The following is a 22,473-nucleotide window of genomic DNA, read 5'->3' on the forward strand; positions in this document are numbered from 1 at the left end:
AGAAAGAAAGAAAGAAAGAAAGAAAGAAAGAAAGAAAGAAAGAAAGAACGAACGAACGAACTAATCCCAGTTGTAGGGGAAGTCTATACTTTAGGTAGACGTTATCTCTCTCACATTACTGGCAAACCATGGAAGATAGTCTAGTATCCTAAATCGTATCTTGAAAACTTAGCACTGCAAGGAAATAACCTTTACAGAAACTATATTCCTTCCACAAACACAGACACATGTGCATCTTACTAAGCTAGGAAGACCCAATAAATTATCCAAGTCAACTCATTAGTAATAAGAAGCAAAGTCAAGAGTAGGCACTTCGGTAATTTCCACTTAGTATGGGTTTACATGGAATGCCAAATGCTCCTGAAACTGGAGCAAATTCAACTTGAACAAATTATACAGCAAACTGAAAAGGTTTCATTTTTGTCTGGGTTTGTGGAACTACTTGTTAATAAAATATCAGTCAACAAATACATTGAATCTGTTCTAAAAAACTTTTACCACAATTCTAATCTTTTCTTCCTCCATACATTCTTTAATCTGTTAAATATGTACTAAATTTAGCAAGCAATGTGGCTGAAATATTTTGAAGGCATATCAGATTAGCTCTAAGCCATTTGTACTGGTAGAACTAAGGAAGAAAACGCTAATACAGAGTAGCCAATTTATTTTCTTGAAAGTATATTTATGGTTTCCATGAATGAGAAAAAGAGATAATATCCTCAATACGGTGTCATGATACAATCCATGGCCGACTTGATCCAATTCTGGACCATGGGTATGCATGCGTCCAGCATGCATGCGTCCATGCATGTCACCAGACAGAATTCCAGACACAATTCCAATGCAGGTCAGCCTTGCAGAGAACTGGATTTTACCGGTGGGTCACCGTAAAGCCTCCAAAGTGTCCAGCTTCTTAAACACATCATGAAACATCATTGAGCACTAAGCCTTCCTGAGCTCCACTGCTCTAACTATATGACTAGCTCCATCCTGCAAAATGTAATTGCAGAGCGTGATTCCACCACACATTCTCAATCACTTCAAAATTTCAGTCATAGAATGTGAAAGAAGGGGAGGGAAGTGGGAGCTAAGAGAAGGATGGTCCCTAAATATAGGAATCTAGACAAGAATATTATTGCTTCTGCAGCTCCTAGACAGGACTGAATGATAGGCCACCTGTTTGGTTTTGTGGTTAAATTTCTACAGTGTCTGTAGCTGTAATCAGTGGTTCCTCCTTCGGTTTTCTTAACATGCAGATGCTTTTTGCTTTGGAATCAAACATCTTTGCTTCATCCCAGAAACTCTTCTATTATTCTTAGAACTATATAAACTATTTGTTCTATAATCTCAAAAATAATTCTATGTGTAATTTTTTTAATGTAAAGGGCTGGAAGTTTTATGGAGAGAAAATAAAATGCCTATTGCTTGCACAGTGTTCTGACATTAACAAAGTACTTCCATATGAGTTATCCCAAGTAACTGTCTAAATAATCCTCTGAAATAGCACCTCTATTAATGAAGAAAAATAGGCTGAGAACTTTAAAGACTCCCTGAAGTTCACAGAGCCACAGAACATCCCACGACCTTAAATCCATGAGCATCAGATTCCATATTCCAACCCTGGAGGGAAGCAGCTGGGTATGTGTGTAGTTTAGAAAAAAACCAGAGGTGGAATTAGCCAGACTGGATTTCAAATCCTGATAACCACTATGTTTGATCTGTGTGATGCTGAACAAAGTATTTTACTCTCTGGCCTCATTTTTCCCTTCTGTAGAATGTGAAAATGATACCTCATTGGACCATTATGAAAATACAATAAAACTTGGTCTTTGATGGGTTCTCAGAACTTTCACCTCCACTTCCCCATCATTCTCTGCTTTATTGTTCATGTATCTTTTCCTTATTTCATCTTTTATTTTTCACATGATGACACCACAATTGTATTTCCCCATTGAACTTAGTGAACACAAGGAGAGTAACAAAGGCCCACGCACAGGCTCAGATGTGCGGATTAGAAAGGAATACAAGAAGATAAATCCTAAGGTCAGAGAGCCAGGGAGTTAATTTTGCCTTTTCACTTATTTGTCTCTCTCTTATTTAACCCACATGTTTGAGTACCTCTGATGTGTCTCATTCATTCTAACTCTTAGATGTGGGTGGATCTTGTTTGCAGGACATCTGAATTAATAAACAACTAAAGGAAATTACTTTTTTTTCCCAGTGGTGTGGGTAGGGTAAAGGGCACCAGAAGAGAAATTTTAAAACTCCAATTTCAGTTTTTACTCATTGACTAACCCAAGAAAAGTCACTTTAAACTTTCTCCAAACCCTCATTTCCTTATCTGTAATATCGAATAACGTCACTTCCACCTACACCCACAGCTGGATTAAGGACTGAATTAGTTAATACGTCCCATTCCATTCTTATTTCAAACGTACTCATGTTGTTTCTTGCCCTTATTCCACAGGCCTTCCAAGTTTAATGAAAGAAAGTTTAGTGGACAGTGCTTTTTACAGAGTATATTGCTGTAAGAAGAATTAGCCAATACACAAGTGGTAAATAGGGACGGTCCAACACAGAAGCCTGACTGATTTCTGCACAACTTTCTTAACACACATTATAGACTGTGCCACAACACAGCAGCCGAACTGAAGTACACATGCCCAGGTGGACAAGTAAGCCAAGGAGGAAGACAGCACAGGACATGCTGCCTGTTCATGTCACACTCTTCCTGTGGGCTCAATCCGGCTAAATGTTCAACTTCAAAAGTGTATATTGCACATGAGTACAAAACCAACAAGCAAACACCACAGACGTAGCCAGAACCATCTCATGCTAAGCCTATCACCAACCCTCCACTTCCAAATTCTGGTGTTGATGCCTGACCTGGTTTCCGTAACACAGAAGACTCAGTACTTCCTATGTCCCCCCCCTCAGGCCACCTCCTCTTTAAGGTAACACCTTGTATTTATTGTGTTATTTATTTATAGGGAAGTTAACATGTTATTATAGCTGTGTGAGTATTTTTAGTAAGATCGCTATTGTTTTGATAACTCAAAGCTAGTGCTCACTTAGAACGCTAAATGTGTTGAGTGGTTAAAATGTTTTAAGTAATTCCAATTCTATTTCCCTCAAAATGCCAGTTATTTTTAGCGTGTGATTTTTCAGAATCTGGTCATTTATAAAGGAACACATGTATTACACTATAGTACAAATGCCCATATTTTGCTTTGTTGTGTTGGTTTCAAAGTATGCATACACGCTCACACACACACGCACACACACACACACACACACACATACTGAAGCACCACAAATTAATGGACCTACTGGACTCTCTTTGTTAAAAGGAATCTGAGCACCTCATCTCCATGGTAAACAACAGACATTTTTCCATCAAAGAGAGTACCAAGGGGAGCAATTTATATGACTTTTCATAAATATACACAACAAAGTGCTTCTAAATCAACTTCAAAAGTGTATATTGCACATGAGTACAAAACCAACAAGCAAACACCACAGACGTAGCCAGAACCATCTCATGCTAAGCCTATCACCAACCCTCCACTTCCAAATTCTGGTGTTGATGCCTGACCTGGTTTCCGTAACACAGAAGACTCAGTACTTCCTATGTCCCCCCCCTCAGGCCACCTCCTCTTTAAGGTAACACCTTGTATTTATTGTGTTATTTATTTATAGGGAAGTTAACATGTTATTATAGCTGTGTGAGTATTTTTAGTAAGATCGCTATTGTTTTGATAACTCAAAGCTAGTGCTCACTTAGAACGCTAAATGTGTTGAGTGGTTAAAATATTTTAAGTAATTCCAATTCTATTTCCCTCAAAATGCCAGTTATTTTTAGCGTGTGATTTTTCAGAATCTGGTCATTTATAAAGGAACACATGTATTACACTATAGTACAAATGCCCATATTTTGCTTTGTTGTGTTGGTTTCAAAGTATGCACACACACTCGCACACACGCACACACACACACACACACACACATACTGAAGCACCACAAATTAATGGACCTACTGGACTCTCTTTGTTAAAAGGAATCTGAGCACCTCATCTCCATGGTAAACAACAGACATTTTTCCATCAAAGAGAGTACCAAGGGGAGCAATTTATATGACTTTTCATAAATATACACAACAAAGTGCTTCTAAACATAAAACAGTGTTTAAATATGCCAAATATCATGTTCAAATAAATACATGCAGTACTGGCCTAACTCTGCAATTTTAAGTAACTTTCACTTTAGTACATAAAATAATTCTATTTTTAAAACAGCTAAAATTTCCAAACAAAAAAGGCATTTCAAGAACATCTTCAGCTACAGAAGCTGTAAGGAACCAATTTCTAGGGTAAAGAAATAAGTTGAACAATTCTGAAATGCTTTTCGTCTTACCTCTAGCATACCGAATCAACAATAAAATAAATCAGAAGATTTTTATTTACATTTATTCTTTGACATGAACAAACAACAACCTTTCTATGTTTCAGTTTCCGTATAGACAAATAGGGATTTAGGGCCAAATGCATGAACTGGTGGTTAAGGCAGCTCCATCCCTCATGATTGATCATGTGTTTAAATCTCTGCACCGATGGCTTGAAAAACCTGCTCGGTACATGTGCATGAATGTCAAAAATCTGGAAAGGAAGGAGAAATGGAGGAGATAGTGTTTCTGTGTGACCACTCCTCATGGGGATGCTTCCTCTTTCTCATGTAAAATCCTTCTTATCTCAGGATTTGGGGCATACATACACGCACACCTGGCATGATTTTCAAGTCAGTAGGTCTGGGATTCGAACCATGGTCACCCATGTGGGAATCTAGTGCCTTAACCACCATGCCACCTGCTGGCCCTTATATGCCCTTTCTTTAAGAGTACTTTCTTAGGAACCAGCAGATAGTGTAATGGCTACATCACTGGCCTCCCAAGTAGTCGATCACGATTCGAGTCCCGGACCCAGAGGCTTAAACTCATGCCAGTTATGTGTGCATGTGTGCCCAAGATCCCGAGAGAAGAATAAAGGAGAAGGGACTGCAGAGTGGCCATCCCCCCTGGGGGATGATTTCTCGCTTTCTGTCTCTCTGTCTCTCTCTGTCTTTCTGGCGAGCACATATGCCCTATACCAAAAACCTCTAAAAAAATAAAATAAGATAAGGAGTACTTTCTTGGGACCAGAGATTGTGCAATGGTTATGTCATTAGACTCCTACATGGTCAACCACAGTTGGAGTCCCAGACCCAGTGGCTTACAAAACTCATGCTGGGTGCATGTGCATGCATGCCCAAAATCCTGAGAGGAGACTGGAAAAGAAGGGATTGTGGCATGGCCATCTCCCCAGGGGTGTGATTTCTCACTTTTTGTCTCTCTGTCTCTCTCTGTCTCTCCAATGAGCACACATACCCTATAGCAAAAATATCTTTAAAAAAAAATTTTTTTTGGAGAGGATATGCTATAGGGCGCATGCGCTCGCCAGACAGACAGAGAGAGACAGAGAGACAGAAAGTGAGAAATCACCCCCCAGGGGGGATGGCCACGCCACAATCCCTTCTCCTCTGTTCTCCTCTCGGGATCTTGGGCACACATGCACACGCGCCCAGCATGAGTTTTAAGCCACCGGGTCTGGGACACGAACTGCGGTCGACTACGTGGAAGTCCAGCCATATAGCCATTATGCTAACTGCTGGCCCAAATCTTAAAAAAAGTTTTAAAAGCACTTTCTACAAATTAAATCCCATCTGTTTATATCCCTTTGGCTGGACTGTAGCATATCGCCATGCTTAGTTTCTTGGGAAACAGAAAAACCTCTTCTAGTGGCCATGTGTCTACATGAAAATGGAGAGTGTTATTACTTTAGAAGAGGAGGGAAAGAAATAGTGAAGACAGAGGTGTACCACAGTTTGATAAAGTGGCACTGAAATTTCAATCAAGCAAATCAATATAGAGAAAATAAATTAGTGTCTAATAAACTCTCAGAGTAGGAATATCACACAAGTTATAAGGTTGTATTGATAGATAATGCTAGTTAAAGAGGAGAGTTAGAACCATTTCCAATACATAAGCTGCTTTTGATTGAAGTCATTAAAATTGCTATGCTCATGATCTGAACTAAAACTTATTATCAAGGCACTTCAAATCAGTTAAAAGAAATATTATAAAAAGAATAAATAACTTCACAAAACCATGATTTGAGATGAAAGGAGAGATCCAGTGAAACTGTTTCTATACTAATCTAAATGAATAATAACTTTTCTGCATAATCAAATACATCTTTCTGCTTATCTTCTACATAGAGTAAATGCTTTATAGTCACTAATATACTCCAAACTTAAATGCACTGAGAATAAAAGGATGAGAAGATTAAACAAAGTCAAAGAAATACAATAACAAATAAACAACTTTGAGAGTGAAGGATATCCCTTAAAGCATTTACAAGATGTTTTAAGAGATGTGAGTTGGCTTCTCCAACTCAGCACCCAAAAAGTATTAATAGTTATCCCATCGTTTTAAAATAAATAAAACTGAATTTATTTTTCAATTTTTGTATATCTTAATTTTTTTTTTTGAGAGATTTTCACTGTAGGGCGCATGCGCTCGCCAGACAGACAGAGAGAGACATAGAGACAGAAAGCGAGAAATCTTGGGCACGCACGCACACGCGCCCGGCGTGAGTTTTAAGCCACCGGGTCCGGGACACGAACTGCGGTCGACTACATGGGAGTCCAGCGACATAGCCATTACGCTAACTGCTGGTTCCCTTAATTTTTTTTAGTAAACTTCATCACTACCATAGAGACATTCCTCTGAGGTTACACATTCATTAAATGGTAGATCAAGAGTTCGATTTATTACATGGTCAGATTTAATCTTTACAACATCATTCTGAAGTAAGAATTATTATCCCCATTTTATACTGAGACTTAGAGAGAAAGTGATATGCTCAATATTATCTTGAATCAGTTCGAATCCCAGGTCTATAAGTTACTAGACATATTATAAACAAGTCATTTAACATCCATGAAGGTTGTCGGTAAAACAGAAATAATTAATAACAAGTTTACAGGCTCTCATAGAAAAAATGAGATTATCAATGTGAAAATACTTTATAAACTGGATAACTAATTTGTCGGCTATTTGCTAAAATAAAAATGTTCAACATAAAAACTGCACAGTCTTTCATGTTACTTTTTCCTTAAACTATTAGGATAGAAAATGATGGAGTAGGATCTTGAAGAGGAAAAGGAAGACGGGGAAGCAGGGAGAGGGGAGAAAGAGGAAGAGAAGGAGGAAAAACAGGAAAAGAAGCAAGCAAGCAGGAAGGAAAGGATTCAAGGAAGGAAGGAAGGGAAACAGCTAAACCAATAACAATGGCTACCTTTGTGTTTGTTTTATGTGGGGCACTATGCCAAATCCCTTTGCTTATTTAATCACCATAGCCACTCTATGAGACAGTTGTTATTATTACCCCAATTTGCAGATAAAGAAAGTGAACCTTGGAGTGGATCATTCATACAGCTGGTCAGTAACTCAGCCTGGATTCGAATCTATACAGTCTGGTACAAGTAGATACTTTTAAGTCTTATTCTGCCTTCATATTCATCAGTTAGAAACAGCAGTCCTATGGGGAAACGTGAGCATCACAATTCACCACAGAAATAGGAATAGGAATATTTTAGTCCCATCAGCACACCTGCAGATAGAAATATTATCCCTATTGGGAGATTCAACCAACGTTGTTTTAATGCTCAATGGCAATAAAAGAGATCTCAGTAAATGAGGGTAACATTAGTTACTCGAATAAGGTCAATTGGGGTGTTCCAAGAAGTGTTAAAATGTCCATGAAATTATTTCAATTGTTAATGAAACTACAAATCAGCCTATGACTGAGAGTCCATCATCCCTCAGTGGATACTGAGCTAATGAGTAAATGTAAAACAATTTTTAAAGTAACGGAGATTTTAATGACCTGTGATTGAAAAGTTAGTTCAGAAATTCAAATAAAAATATCAGATTGTTAGTTAGATATTAATGTAAGTGATCAGGGGCTGGCAGGTGGCATAGTGGTTAAAGGTTCTGGACTCCCACATGGCAGACTGTGGTTCAAGTTTCAGACCTGGTGACTTGCTTTCTCACTTTCTCTCTCTGCCTCTCTCTGGTCAAATTGGAAAATAATAATAAATAAAGGTAAACAAAATAATTCTTAAAAAAAAAAAAGCAATTTAAGTGATCACACAGGCCAAAAAATCTTACTAACTGAAAATAATCCAATCTGCATTAAGAAAAAAAAAACAGACTCAATTGTGTAAATATGAAAAATAATTAAAACTTCATAAAGTAAGATGTGTCATTATTCAGGGACCCAAGACAGATAATAGAGTATTTACTTTTTTATTTACCTTTATCTTCTTTGAAAATACTTGACATATATACACTAAAGAATTCATACAATAAATGAAATATTTTCTGGAATTGGTTTCAAAATAATCAACTGGGGAAAGCAGAAGTGGTGAAACATAAATGAAACAATATTTACTCATAGTTAATAATTGTTGACACTATGTGAGGAGACTTTTTTTATATTATTTTCTTTACTCTTGTATTTGTTTGTACTGTGCCATAATAAAAATTTTTAAGTATTACTTACCATACATCTGCCACACAAAACAGCTTTTAAAAAAATAGTAAGAGTCAATGAAGAAAAGCAAATTCTAAAATATGTGTAAGATAGAAAATGGTAGGGCTGGCAGGTGGCATGGTGGTTAAGGGTGCTGGACTTCTACATGGCCAACTGCAGTTTGAGTCCTGGACCTGAAGGCTTACTTTCTCACTTTCTCTCTCGTGCGCGTGCTCTCATTCTCATTCTGTCCCTCCCTAGTCAAATTAAAATAAATAAATGAAGTCAAAATAATTCTAGGAAGGAAGGAAGGAAGGAAGGAAGGAAGATGATTAAAGCAGCAGGCACCAGGGACCAGTTATGAAGAGTGGCCATGAATACGGATGAACCTTTACTCGCTGACCTGCCACTGACCTGCTGTGTGTCCCGTTCCTAACAGGCCACAGACAGGTACTGTTCTGGGTTGGAGATCCCTGCTTTTTGTCTGGTTTTGTTTTGTTTGTTTGTTTTTTGTATTTTGGGGGGTTTTTTTTAGAGGTTTTTGCCTGAGGGCACATGTGCTCACCAGAGAGAGAGAGAGAGGACAGAGATAGTGAGAGGGAAACTGAGAAATCACCCCCAGGGGTGATGGCCACTCCACAATCCCTTCTCTTCCATTCTCCCAGCATCTTGGACATGCATGCACACATGCCTGGCTTGTATCAAGCCACCAGGTCCGGGATTCAAATCAGGCAGCTATATGGGAGTCCAACGATGTAACTACTATGCCATCTTCTGGCCCCCAGATAGGATAATTTCTGCAATTTATAGGGATATCCTGGTCCTTTTTTCTGGGCATTGATAATTAATAGATGATATATATTGAAGTATTCCAACCTGCAAGTTTTACATGTACTATTAATGTAATTCTAAAAGTAGCACATTATACTTACTCCCATTTTACAGATGAGAAACTGAGACTCAAAGAGAGAAAGAATTTGACTCATAAAAAGTGCCTTTTAAACTCAGGCAGTCTAACTGTAAACTTTAAGCTTTGTAAGTAGTTTTAAAATTTTAACAGTATCTTTCTCCTTTATTGCTAGCTAATTTAGACAGTCTTATTATTCCTGAGTTGCCAGAATCAGGAACACCTGACTGAAATCCTGAGTGGGGGGAGGGGATTTGATTTTCTAAGGAATAAATTCAACAACTTTGCTTCATATGTCTCTGTAAAGCCCTGAGGATTTTCAATATTAACTTAGTTTAATTTACTTAACACTTACTAAGTGTCAGAGGCTCTCAGACCCCGGTCACTGTGCAAGGCACTCAGAACTGCAAATAGAAAGCAGAAATTGCTACTGTTTGAATGTGAGCCCCAAAATTCATGTGCTGAAATTTCATTTCTATTGTGATGGTAGTAAGAGGATGGACACTTAAAGAAACTATGGTATTTAAAGGTGGGGCCTTTAGAAGAGAATTAGGATTAGAGGGTGGGGCCCCAATGATTGAATACTGGTGGCTTTGTAAGAAAAGGAAGAGACCACAGCTGACACTGGGCCTTGCTCTCTCATCACATGATGCTGTACACCGCCTCCAGACTCAGCAGAGTCCTCGTCAGCAAGAAAACCTTCACCAGATGTGGCTTTTTGCCCTTGGACCTCCAAAATCATGAGCTGAAAAGCCTTTATTTCTTATAATTACCTACTCTGCAGTATTCAGTTATCGCAACAGAAAAACAGACATCAACGTAATACTTATTTTAGAAACCAGATAACCAAATATAAATACATTTTCCTATCAGTCTTCCTTTTTCATGATATCAATCACCCTATGGCAAGTTGTTCAACATTTGTCTTCACCACCTTAAAACTGAGTTCAGCGATGGTTCAGACTGTCTCCATCCTCACGCCCATCACACACGTAGCGTCTTGATACGTAACCAAGGCTGAATACGTATGTGCTAAGTGGAATGGAATTTTGTGTATCCTGCCCATTCCCTAATTGATCTAGACAAAAATACAGTGAAGAAGCATGAACAGAGACTTCGTAGGATGCATTCATTCATTTTTCTTTCATTCATTCATTTGTGGACGTCTGCCTTGTGCCGTTGTTCTACGTGCTGAGGCAAAGCAGTGAAAAATAAGTGTTTCCACCTTCACAGAGTTCATCAGCTCTGTCACTCATCCCTGAGTGACTCTGAGCAGTCACTCAGTCTGCATATGTTTGCTTTCGGCTTTCGTATTAGAAAAACTGGATACTAATAACCACCATGCAATCTTCTTTTAAGGAAAATAGGTCACATATGTAAGGGCCTGACACATGGTAAGCACTCAGTTACAATAAACCAAAAATCTAAAAGCAAAATATTATGTACACTCTTTAATACAAATGACAAATGCCATTGATATCCAAAGGAAATGTACCTAGAAAGGCTGAAAGAGAAATATCGATGAAATTATTGTGTTCATAGTATTAGTAATAATGGGTTCTCTTTAAACTGGTACTTTATTTTCTTCAAACTCCTTTGGCATATATCCTCTTTAAGTATAATGGGTGAAACAGTCCCATAAATTTCTATTCTAGAGAAAAAAAAAAATTCTACTGAACCAGCACAGCTGACATGGAGAACTCTGGCCACAAAGGTCATGTAGACTCCTATTTTTCTTGACACTTTCCAGCAATGACCAAACAGGGAAAATCATGCCATTGAATTTCTAAATGGCCTACAAGGGACACTTGGCGAGCAGCAGAAAAGACTCATGAGGAAGCAAAGTTTGTTCTTTCAAGGAAACCAAGAGAAGTTAACAAATGTGACCCAACTGGGATGGCACAGCAGGAGCACAATACTCTGCAATGTCAGAGGCCATATGGGGGATCAGGATGCAGTTTCTGTGTCAATCCGCACACACCAGGGATCCTGGCTGACTAGGAAAGGCTGAGGGGAGGGATCATGGTGTGAGACCTTGTAGAGGGTCCTGTTTCTTTCTTTCTTTCTCAAGAAATAAACTGAAAAACTTTTTTTTAAGAAGTTGCCCAAGCCAACATGGTTAGTTAGGGTTAGGGTCAAGATTTTTTGTATATCTCCAGCCATATGACACGGAGTCTTCAGACCTCCCATCTCTAATACCTCTGTAGGAACCATTACCTGCCTACCTTTAAAATTCTGAGACAGGCACAGCCATGGGAGCACATGCTACTGATATGCTGTGATCTCCCCACTGGGACCCATAGGACATCCAGATTTGATTCTCAGTCCAACGTAAAAAGCAGACACAGTAGTGTGGGCATGTAATACCAGCAACTCAGGAGGCCAGCCTGGGCAACATAGCAAGATCCTATCTAAGAAAAGGATCAGGTGTGGTGGCATACACCTGTTGTCCCAGCTGGAAGGCAAAGCAGGAGGATCATGACAAGGGACTCTGTTGGGGGGGGGGGACAAAAATCTGTGACATAAAAAAAGAACAAAGCTTAAAAGAACACAAACCCAAAAAAAGGATTCTTTTATACCCCAACTTTTAATTCTCAAAATATTTCAACCATTTTAAATTCCTTTTACACTAAAGCTTCTGGTTTTATCTCAATCTAGTCAAGAATTGGAACGGCTATGATGCATCTCTGAGCTGTTATAAGATCGAGATAAACTGAAATACTTTCAACATCAGCAAATCATCTGAAGTCCTATAAGCTCCCTGCATTGTATGTATATTCATATTATATACAGGCTTTTTCTTCCTGAAAAATAGTCCTTGTTATCTGACCTTAGAAGGGCCACTTACTTTAAACCATTAAGCATTTCTGCTCCCCCTGGCCGAAAAAGAAAAATAAAAAATCATAACTTGAGTAGAGAGCTGATATTGTTTATCATGTTTATGATTCCCTTACCAAGCCATGATCTTCCTTTAAGACTTTCACTAGATTCTTAAAAGTCATTTATTGATCTCAACTTTGTTTTAAGCACTATAGGCCAAGAAGCTAAGAATAGTATATTCTTTAATCTCTTCTCTTGAAATTTTTGCTTCAATTTTTGCTTTTTGTTGTTTTGTGGGTTGTTTTTATGCTTTGTTTTGTTTTTTAATCTCTTCCATAAGCAAGAGAGAGAAGGCACCCACAGCTGGGTCTTGAGGCCAGGATCCACCCCCAGCTTCAGCTGGCCCTAGATCACAGGCATGCCCTGCATGCTTCGGATGCCAACCCAAAACCTTCCTATTTGGGTCAGCATCAGAGTGCAGAGTTTTACCACTGTCCACCATCTGGTCTTCCCTTACTTTGGATTTGATGCTATTTTTCCACTATCCTTTTTCCATATGACTGTGCTATCCAATCCAAAAATCATTAGCCACTAGCCACTATTTACATGTAAATGTTAACTAATTAAAATTAACTGCAATATAAAATTCAGGCCCTCAGTAACAGCTGTGTTACAAAAGTGTTCAATGATCCCATGTGGCTAGTGGCTACTCTACTGGACACTGCATATACAGAACACTTTCCATCTTGATAGGAAGTTCAATTGTGCAGAATTGCCATAAAACATGAAACCCTGGATCTTCATCAGCACAGAGCTTCCTTTTGAGATCAAATAAGAGCAGAACTACAACCAGAATAGATCAGACTAAGTTCCCCATCTTATCATTCTTGGGCTCCAAGCTAAGGAAAAAGGCATCCAAGCTATAGTGGGTGATTAGATATCCTGGGTAATCCATGGACATCCACAGAGCAGCCAGGACACTGATTACTCCCTGACACTGAACTCCACACCAAAGTACTGCCTTTATGTAGAGAAAGACCATAAAAGACAGACTTGAATTTTGTGAACTAACACATACTGTGCTACTTCCCAGATCCTAAATTTCACAATCTGCAGAATGAATGGTAAATTCTGATTTCCCTTTGACCTCTGAAATTCCTGGATTCAAAAACTTTAGTTTACATAATATCCAAAGAGCTGTGTGGATTTCAAAGATACATTAAGACAAGACTTCAATGAGTTTAATAACAAGTAGAAGACTCTTGCCATAGAGAGCTAAGCAATATAGACAGATATTATATCATAAAATGGCATTATCAAAGCATCCCACATCTTTACACTGGCAGGGAAGTTATGTCTAGAGGTGGTGAAATGTTCATCTTTTTCTCTTTATCAAAACACACACACATACACACACACACCAATACATTTTTATCCCACCTGGCATATACAAGGTGTTTAACAGTTTTTAGCAAATTATACTAAGGTAATAAAAATATTAATTATAATAACAGGTAATTATTGGGGACCTAATACATGTAAGTTCTATGCCAGACTTTCCCTAAGCTATTTCATTTCATTATCAAACAGCACCATGAAGAAAACTTTTTTTTATATAATTCAGCATTTCACAGATAAGGAAACTACAGTGAAAATAGGTCACTAACCCACTGGCATTTATCAGTAGCAAAACTGAGATTTCACACTAAGACTTTCCAATTACAGTGCCTTCTTCCATTTTAGCACATTGACTCCTTAAGAAAACTTCTGCTTGTCAATCGCCAGAAAGGACCCAAAACAAGACTCCTAAAATTCCTCCTAAGAACCCAGTTAACTTCACAAAGCTGCTATTTTTCCTATATATTTTTCTGGAAGCAAGACTAACAATTCTTCAACCAAAATACTTTCTAGTGCAGCAATTTCAATCAAGCTAAAAATCAAATTCATCATTCTATATTAGAGTCCCAATGTCCTTAAGACCTTTGTTAATTGAGTGTGACACAAGATTACAGGAATTTTTAAAAGGGCAAATTAAATTTTTATATTGCAATGGCAAAGAGAAGCAAGGCCTTTATTTATTTATTTTCTTAAGGAACTGAGGAGTCACTCCATCATTTACAATTGTTTTATAATTAGATTGATACTCTGTAGGATCCGCATCTCCTCACCCATTCAAATGCCCCCTTATCCTTGCTATGAAGTAGGGAGGAACGGTCAATTACTTGCATTGCTTGTTTTCCATGATTCTGTTTTCAAGGAGACTTAACATTTATTAAGTCACTAAACGGTTCAAATCCAAAACATTTCCATATTCTCTGCAGTGATCACATTTTATCACCCACACCACCTAAAAATATCCTTTCCATCACTCACCAGAACCACAAAGTCTATTAGAAGGCAATAAAATCCCCAGACAGTGTCTCTTCTGTACCTCTGCACTATTCTATGATCAATTAGAACCAGGGAGATTGGTGGTAAGAACTGAAAGAGATAAGATTCAGGCCACAAATCTTTGTCTTAATCCCATAACGAGCACCAAGAAGCAACAATTGCTGAGAAAAGAGCTCAACCATGGAAGGCGTCACTGCTCTGAACTCAAGTTAATTATTATCCAAAGTTCATCATTAAACTATTCCTCCAAAATTGCTTCTAATAGTTCCCAGCAGAGGTGCCATCAAGGATGATCCTATCCTAGCTTATTTGTATCAATGAGGGAAAAACAGATATGAATATATTTATGGTAGATAACATCCCTTGGTTTGGAGAGACTCTCTCAAGTAATCTGATTTAGAGAGGACATTGCATTTTGGAATTTTTCAGAAAAAGTAAGACATTTCTTTTGGTGCCAGTCACCCACGTGAGTCTCTAATTTAAAAGTCTGAGGGGTTAAAAGCCCATGTCTTTTGTGATAATCCATCTACACACATTCCTTCCTTTTCTAATGGGCTCTTGCCTTGTTAGCACCTGCAAGTTCTCCTCACTCCACTTATGTGTAGCAAACAAAAAATAGATCAAGGAATCCAAGGTTTGGGCCAGCCCTATAACTTGGTAGTTAAGGGAAGACAGATCCTGCATGGCTGGTTTGAATCCTGGCCCCAGAGTCTTGAAAAACACACAGGGGGTGTGTGCATTCATACCCCAAATCTCAACAGGATGGAAAAATGAAAGACAAGAAGTTACAATAACCATCCCCCATTGAGGGGTGCTTTCTCACTCTCTGCTACCCAACCCTCTCCCCACCCCCATCTCTCAGGTAAGTGCATGTGCCCTGTGGCAATCAAAATAAATGAATAAAAACAAACTTTAAAAAAGGTAAGATTCAAAAGGCCAAGTTCGCTTTTTATGATGAGGATTGAGGCAGGAAATACTAATGCCCTTAGTCAAGGCTGACCAGGTTGGCAATACTGCAAAGAAAGAGACAGTAGGCAAGGCCAGCCAACTCACCACAAGTAATGTCCGTGACTCAGTCTCTTCAGAAAAAGTCAAGCCACTCTCCTTTTTTGCAGGTATGTCTACTGACGCTGAATAAATTGACTTTCTGAAATAGCTTCCTAAGACAACAGCTGGATCAAGCCAATCAGCACTGGCAATCTTCCTAGTGGGTTGTTAGGTTCTCACAATGCCTTCATGGAACAAAGGCCAGTAATCTTACCTTGCTCTTCAAGAGAGCAGTTTTGGAGACCAGCAGATGGCATAATGGTTACATTGCTGGACTGTCATGTTGTTGACCGCAGTTCAAGTACTGGACCCGGTGGCTTGAAACACACCAGGTGCATGTGCTTGCGTGCCCAAAATCCCAAGAGGAGAATGAAGGGGAAGGGATTGTGGCATGGCCATCCCCCAGTGAGGGGTGCTTTCTCACTTTCTGTCTCTCTATCTGTCTCTCTAGAGAGTGCACATGCCCTGTAGCAAAATTCTCTCTTAAAAAAGGATAGAGCAGTCTTGAACCAGTCTTGGTTCCTAGAGGTTAAGGGAACCAGGTCCCACATGGTCAACCACACAGTCTGAATCCCAGAACCAGTGGTTTAAGAAATACACCAGACACATGTGTGTGTATGCATGCTCAAAATTTTAACAGGAAGGAGAAATGAAGGAGAGGCTATTGTGCTGTGAGCATGCCCCATCGTGAGATGCTTTCTCCACTAGCTCCCTCTCTCTGACTCTTTTACAAGCACATGTGCCCTCTGGCTTATAAGAAACAAAGAACAGGACAGTCTTAACCCCTAAACACGAATCTTTTACCACTATCACAGTACGATACCATGTATAACAGTACTTATCAAATGCCTATGAATAGCAGGTACTCAAACAAACGTGGTATCTAGCCTCTGTTCTAAAAGATGCTGATTTCTCTTTCACAACTAAAATGAACCGTCTCTTAGGGAAAATTACATCTTTACCCTAAGTCTGTTTTTAAAAAATCAGAAGAAATAAATGGAAGGCCTGTGACTACAAGAAGGTAAAGAAAGAAGACAGAAGAGGAGGGTAGAACGGACAAAAGAATGGGAGAGGTAGACGAGGTGAGGGGAGAGGCATCGTGAACTTGCTAGGTTTTCCATTTCAGAAAACATGTTTATTACAGTAAGATACTGGGCAAGGAAAACATTTCCATTTTCTTCTGACAGCTGGAGCATAAACTGCTGCTGCAAAAATATCAGAAGTTATTGGACATTTTGAGCACTCTTCCTAGTGAGAAAATAGTATTCCAGCCAATTTGAAATACTGGCCTCAAGGTGCCCTAAAAAGTTTGTTTTTCAAATGCAGAAATGTCAGATGTTGGACAGAAAGTGATGTATACTGTCTAGTGGGCAGCATCCTGGCCAGACATCAAATCTGGAGCGTGTCTCCCTGTATTCCAGGTTCTAGCTTTGCTGTCCTTTACAGCCATTGCTACCCCCACCACGGATGATTCATCCAAAGAGAACCAAAATTAGAGTTTAAGAACCACTGACCTAAAGCCAAACTGGGTTCTGACTGGTAACCACTACAAAGCCTTCAAAGAAGCTGACCTGAACCTATGGCAAGTTGGAGCTAGTTGGAGCTCAAAGAATTTGATTACTGGCAGGTGGCATGGTGGTTAAGGCACTGGACTCACATGGCTGACTGCAGTTCAAGTCTCAGACCTGGCAGCTTGCTTTCTCACTTTCTCTCTCTCTCTCTCTCTCTCTCTCTCTCTCTCTCTCTCTCTCATTCTGGTCAAATTTAATAATAATAATAATAAATTAAATAATTTGTTTAAGACAAGACCTGATTACTTCTAGTTCTAGTCTAGTAAGGACCTGTCTGAAAGGAGCCTAGAGAATCCCTGGAATTCATGTGGCTAAACCTCATAATATTATGCTCTTTTAAATAAGATATCCTCAAACACATAAAACAATATAATCACTCTAATATAATTACCTGTAAATAGAAGAATTGGTAAGGCAAATACTTAAGCCCATGTGGATCTTTTAAATGTACTTCTGACAGCGAACGATTTGAGAAACTGTTCACATTAAGCCAAAAATCTGCTGTCCACCCTCTGCCTCTCACTGGCAGCATATCCACTATCTGTAGCCTTCCTTGTGGTGAGGCTCACTCCTACTGAAAGACCAGAGTTGAATGCACTGCACATGTTTTAAATAAAATCACTACAGACTTAACAAGGAAAAAAGATCCCTGGAATTTTTCCATTCTTTGGAAGGACTTCTGTGATCTGTGAGAGAATACTCATGATGTAGAGAGAGGTCAGATGAATGAAAGAAATCCATACATCCCAGCTTTGCTGTGTGTTTCACTTAAGGAACGATTCAATGTTTCCTATCCCTCACCAGCATGAGGAATATTGTCATTCACGGTTTATGAAGATAAAATGGAAACAATGCGCACATACCCTGACTGTATGTAAACCATCGGAATCCTGAGTAGTAAGCAAATGAGAGGTGGCATGGGAAGGAGGGCAGATGAAACGAGAACATCATGAATGTGGCTGGTCAGAGCACTCTTTTAAGAACTGTGCTTCAGCAGAGAAGCAGAAGTGGAAAATTGTCGTGAGTCGATAAAGCAGCAATTTCTCCATCCATTCTCCCGGCTGCTATTGAGTAATGCTCAGCTGAGACTGAAGTTCTTCTCTAAGCTTCTGACTGACTTCCTGATTAAGCACTGTAATAGGGAGCTTATTCTTTCAGGAAGGTAAAGCAGTTGAACTCTCTTGACACATATATTCAAGCTATACACTTTCCATTACTTTGTTGTTCTTCACGTTAAAATGTGGCTTTTTCCTGAGAATATATTAAATGGAAAGCCCAGACAAGACACAAGAAATAAAGGTACAATATTCACATAAAATTCACTACATCATATTGTATCTGTACAAAGACATGGGCCACGTGACTTAACTGGCAAACGCTAACCAGAACACTGTGTTTCATTATAAATTATCTGGTATTTATTTTTATATTATTATCTATATCCCAAACAAAACCAAAAAAAGTTATGATTAAAGAATGAAAGGATAGACAGGCAATCCATAGTTAAGCATTATGAATAAAATGTTCCAAATTAAATTATTATTTTATAATAATGATTTACCAGGTAATGAATCTCTATTTTTCTTCCCATCCACGGTTTTATCCCAAATACATATAACGGACCGCATTCATAGGTTCTCAATACAGCACTATTCACAAGGCTAGAGAATTAACAACTATTGATAGCATTTGCCAAGATGCCCATGCATCTTCGCATTAAAGCAACAGCGAAAGTCCTTCAAATACATATTCAACACTCCTTGTCAATGATTCTGGGCTACATACATGGAAAGACTTGTATAATATGTCATAAATAAAGGGCTAATAAAAAGAGGGCAAAATGAATAGCACAAACACTTCCATGCTTAACCAACTAATAATGCTAAAAAATAAGATATTACATTCTTTCCTTGAAATCATCCTTATCTGTTAACTTGGACGTAAAACTAATTTGATGCTATAGAGTAATTTTGAAAATAAATTCAAAATTACCAATGTGCAGCTCAGAAGTACTAAGTGCATGACTAGTTCAAAACTCTTGCCTTCTTATTCTGAACTTATAATAACTGCCTATTAAAACACACTTGTTGATGTCATATTAAGTTTATTTTCAGTCAAAATGACTCTTAGGTGTCTGATGATCAATTTAACCCTTAAACTTTTTATAGGAAAAAAGAGAAAACATAGTTGTCTGACCTAATAAAAATATTTTATGACTATAATTTCATACAAAAGTCCAACTTTCTATACTGTATTCAATCATAAGAGAGAATTTTAAATAGTCACATCTTCATATTAAAATAAACAAAGCCAAACCAAATAATATAAAATAGAACTTACTTAAAACTACTTTACTGCCCCCAAAATAGTTATTTTTAGGACTAACTCTTTCAAGTAAAGTATAGTCATTCCAAACAATGTAGAAATAATTAAGCCTTGGGTGGATTATTTTCCTTACGTATCTAGTAGGAATGCCATAATGAATCTCTATTTTTCTTCCCATCCACGGTTTTATCCCAAATACATATAACGGACCGCATTCATAGGTTCTCAATACAGCACTATTCACAAGGCTAGAGAATTAACAACTATTGATAGCATTTGCCAAGATGCCCATGCATCTTCGCATTAAAGCAACAGCGAAAGTCCTTCAAATACATATTCAACACTCCTTGTCAATGATTCTGGGCTACATACATGGAAAGACTTGTTTTGGAGTGCAGGTCAAGGTAACATCTAGCCTTTCCTCTTTATTCATAATCAGCACTATCCCTCATTGAAAACACAAATGCAAATTCATCCTGGACTCTTCAGTAGGCCACTTCACTGAAAACATTTACAATTTGGTTTTTTTGGGGTTTTTTTTTTGGGGGGGGGGCAAGGGTGAATTCAAGGTATGATTTTCTTTTATATCACTGTCCTATTAACTAAAGAAATCTTGCAGTAAGCACTCCAGATAATATGCTAATAGAAAATAACCCCCCCAAAAATGCAATAGAAACAACTGATGTAGGAGTTAACGAATACATGCTTAATTTTAGTAAGATCAGTGATTACAACCAGAGTGAAGTTACCTAAGCAACCACTCTGAAGCACATGCAATATTCAAATGCATCTTTATTGTGCTGGCTCCTTGTCTAGAAGTTTGCTACTGACAGCATTGCCACTAAATGCATAAACCTGTCAGATCTGTTTGTGACAAAAAATAAAAAACAAAATCCTTTTGGGATAGAAAGACTTACTTAATGAGCATATGACACCAGAACATAAATACCTATAAGCAAAATCATAGAAACACACAGGAAAAAGTGCAGCTAAGCCAAAAGCTAGAATTGTTTAGTAAGAAGCACAATCATTAAACCACATTAAATCACATACTTTCACACAGACACAGTCTTTCCATGGAACTGGCAAGTGGTCTATTTTTATTTCTAAATGTGATAAACTTACACAATTAGTATAACCTAAATGTTTAGGAATATAAGAAAATGCTTATGAAATATATTATTGGATACTATTAAATCAAGGGTGTAAAAAACAAATATGAAATGCCCAGACATGCTGATGACAGATTAATCTATGTAAAATCAGCAGAAAAGGTATGAGGCCTCATTTACTCCACTATGTGTCTACACGAACGGATCACTTGAGAATATCAAATCATCTTCAAGTATGGTGTGCCCAGGGAAATCAGAGGCCACAAAGATATACTCTGATCTAGGCAGGGAAAAATTTTAAAAATCAAGGCAGAAGTTTTCTCTTTTCCAAGAAAGTGAAGAAATCCTTACCTTTCTGTACACCAGCATGTTGGGTGATTCGTCCGCCACCCCATTGCTGGTCTGACCATAATTATTCCCCTGGGCCATGTCACCCAAAACTTGGTCCACTCTCAGATGCAAGGATTATTAGTCTGCCTGAAAAGGGTGAGAGAGACTTCAGTGAGATCCTAGTACAGTGTTCAAGGGGGCTGACTGCCCTGGTTCATCTTCATCCCACCACCCACCCCATAAGGAGCATGCTGACAAGCTGGGGATGGATGAAGTGACACAAGACATAGCATTTGTTCGTTTGTTGTTTTTCAATGAATTACACCTACAATAACCCCAGGGAATGGTAAGAAATTACAATCTTCCCGTTAGAGTCAGTTAGCTATGGTTTTAGGTGATTCCATTTTCTGGATATTAACATTTTTTAAAGTGTTAGGTGCTCACCTTAAAACCCATGATTACTACTGAGTTCTTTTCTAGCCCAACACTTGATGATGTTTTCCCAAAAGGGTGAAAAGGTGACACCCGGGGCAGCACACTTTCTCCCAGGTATCTGTGTCATTTCCCCACACACAGGCGCATCAGAGAGGCCCGTTCCCGTGTCATTCATCAGCACCTGTATTTCCTCTTTATCCCCTGGGTCTCCTCCTACACAGAGCCAGGGTTTACCTTCGCCTACTTTCACCTGCCTGCGCTGCCAGCCACAGGCTGATGGTCTCACCCCACCTCGCTTTGGAAGTCAGGAGGTAATCCTGCCTCTTCTTGGCCAGAAGGCACCAGAACACGTCCTGGCAACAAGAACTGGTGGGAGGTCAAGCCTTCAGCCAATTACCCAGGTCAGCAAGGGTAGATACTAATTGCAGAAGCCTCGGAGCAACCAGGCAAAGAGGAGAAAAGAAACAAGCTCAGCTCCACTTGCTCGGCTCCCACGGCAGCAGCAAATGGCAGGCGAGCCTCCGGCGGCCGGAGCGGGGCAGCGGGTTCAGCACCGTGGACCGCGGCGTGCGCACAGCTCCAGCAGCCCAGTCCCGGCGCGGGGTTCCCGGGGGCGGCCGCCCAGCGCCGGCGAACGCTCCGACTCCTCAGAACCAGGGCTGGGTGCAGGCTGGAGCCCCGCAGGGCGCTGCCTCCTCCCTCCCGCCTCTTCTATTTACCTCCTCGGCCAAGGTCACGGCCCCACGGCGAATCCCTCCCGGGCGGGCTGGGTGCAGGCGGTGTCAGCTGGCGGCAAGCGGAGCAGCGAGGCAGGGCAGCTTCATCACACTCGGCGGATGCGGATCTCGCGCCGCCCCAGGTCTCGCTGCTCAGGCGACCGCCACCCCCGCCGCCCCCCGTGCACC

General features: G+C 39.3%; 1 protein-coding gene across 1 annotated transcript in view; it reads right to left on the reverse strand.

Annotated features, from left to right (window-relative positions):
- RGS7 (regulator of G protein signaling 7) overlaps positions 1-22,454 on the reverse strand; it is a 620,681-nt gene extending 598,227 nt beyond the window's left edge. The window contains 2 exon segments of the mRNA XM_027768057.1: positions 21,155-21,280; positions 22,288-22,454. Of these exon segments, the coding sequence (XP_027623858.1) occupies positions 21,155-21,232 (78 nt within the window). The 5' untranslated portion in view covers positions 21,233-21,280; positions 22,288-22,454.
- Between the last annotated feature and the right edge of the window lie 19 nt (positions 22,455-22,473).

This window comes from Tupaia chinensis, unplaced genomic scaffold, assembly GCF_000334495.1.
Source record: "Tupaia chinensis unplaced genomic scaffold, TupChi_1.0 Scaffold000074_1, whole genome shotgun sequence".
Taxonomy (NCBI): Eukaryota; Metazoa; Chordata; class Mammalia; order Scandentia; family Tupaiidae; genus Tupaia; species Tupaia belangeri.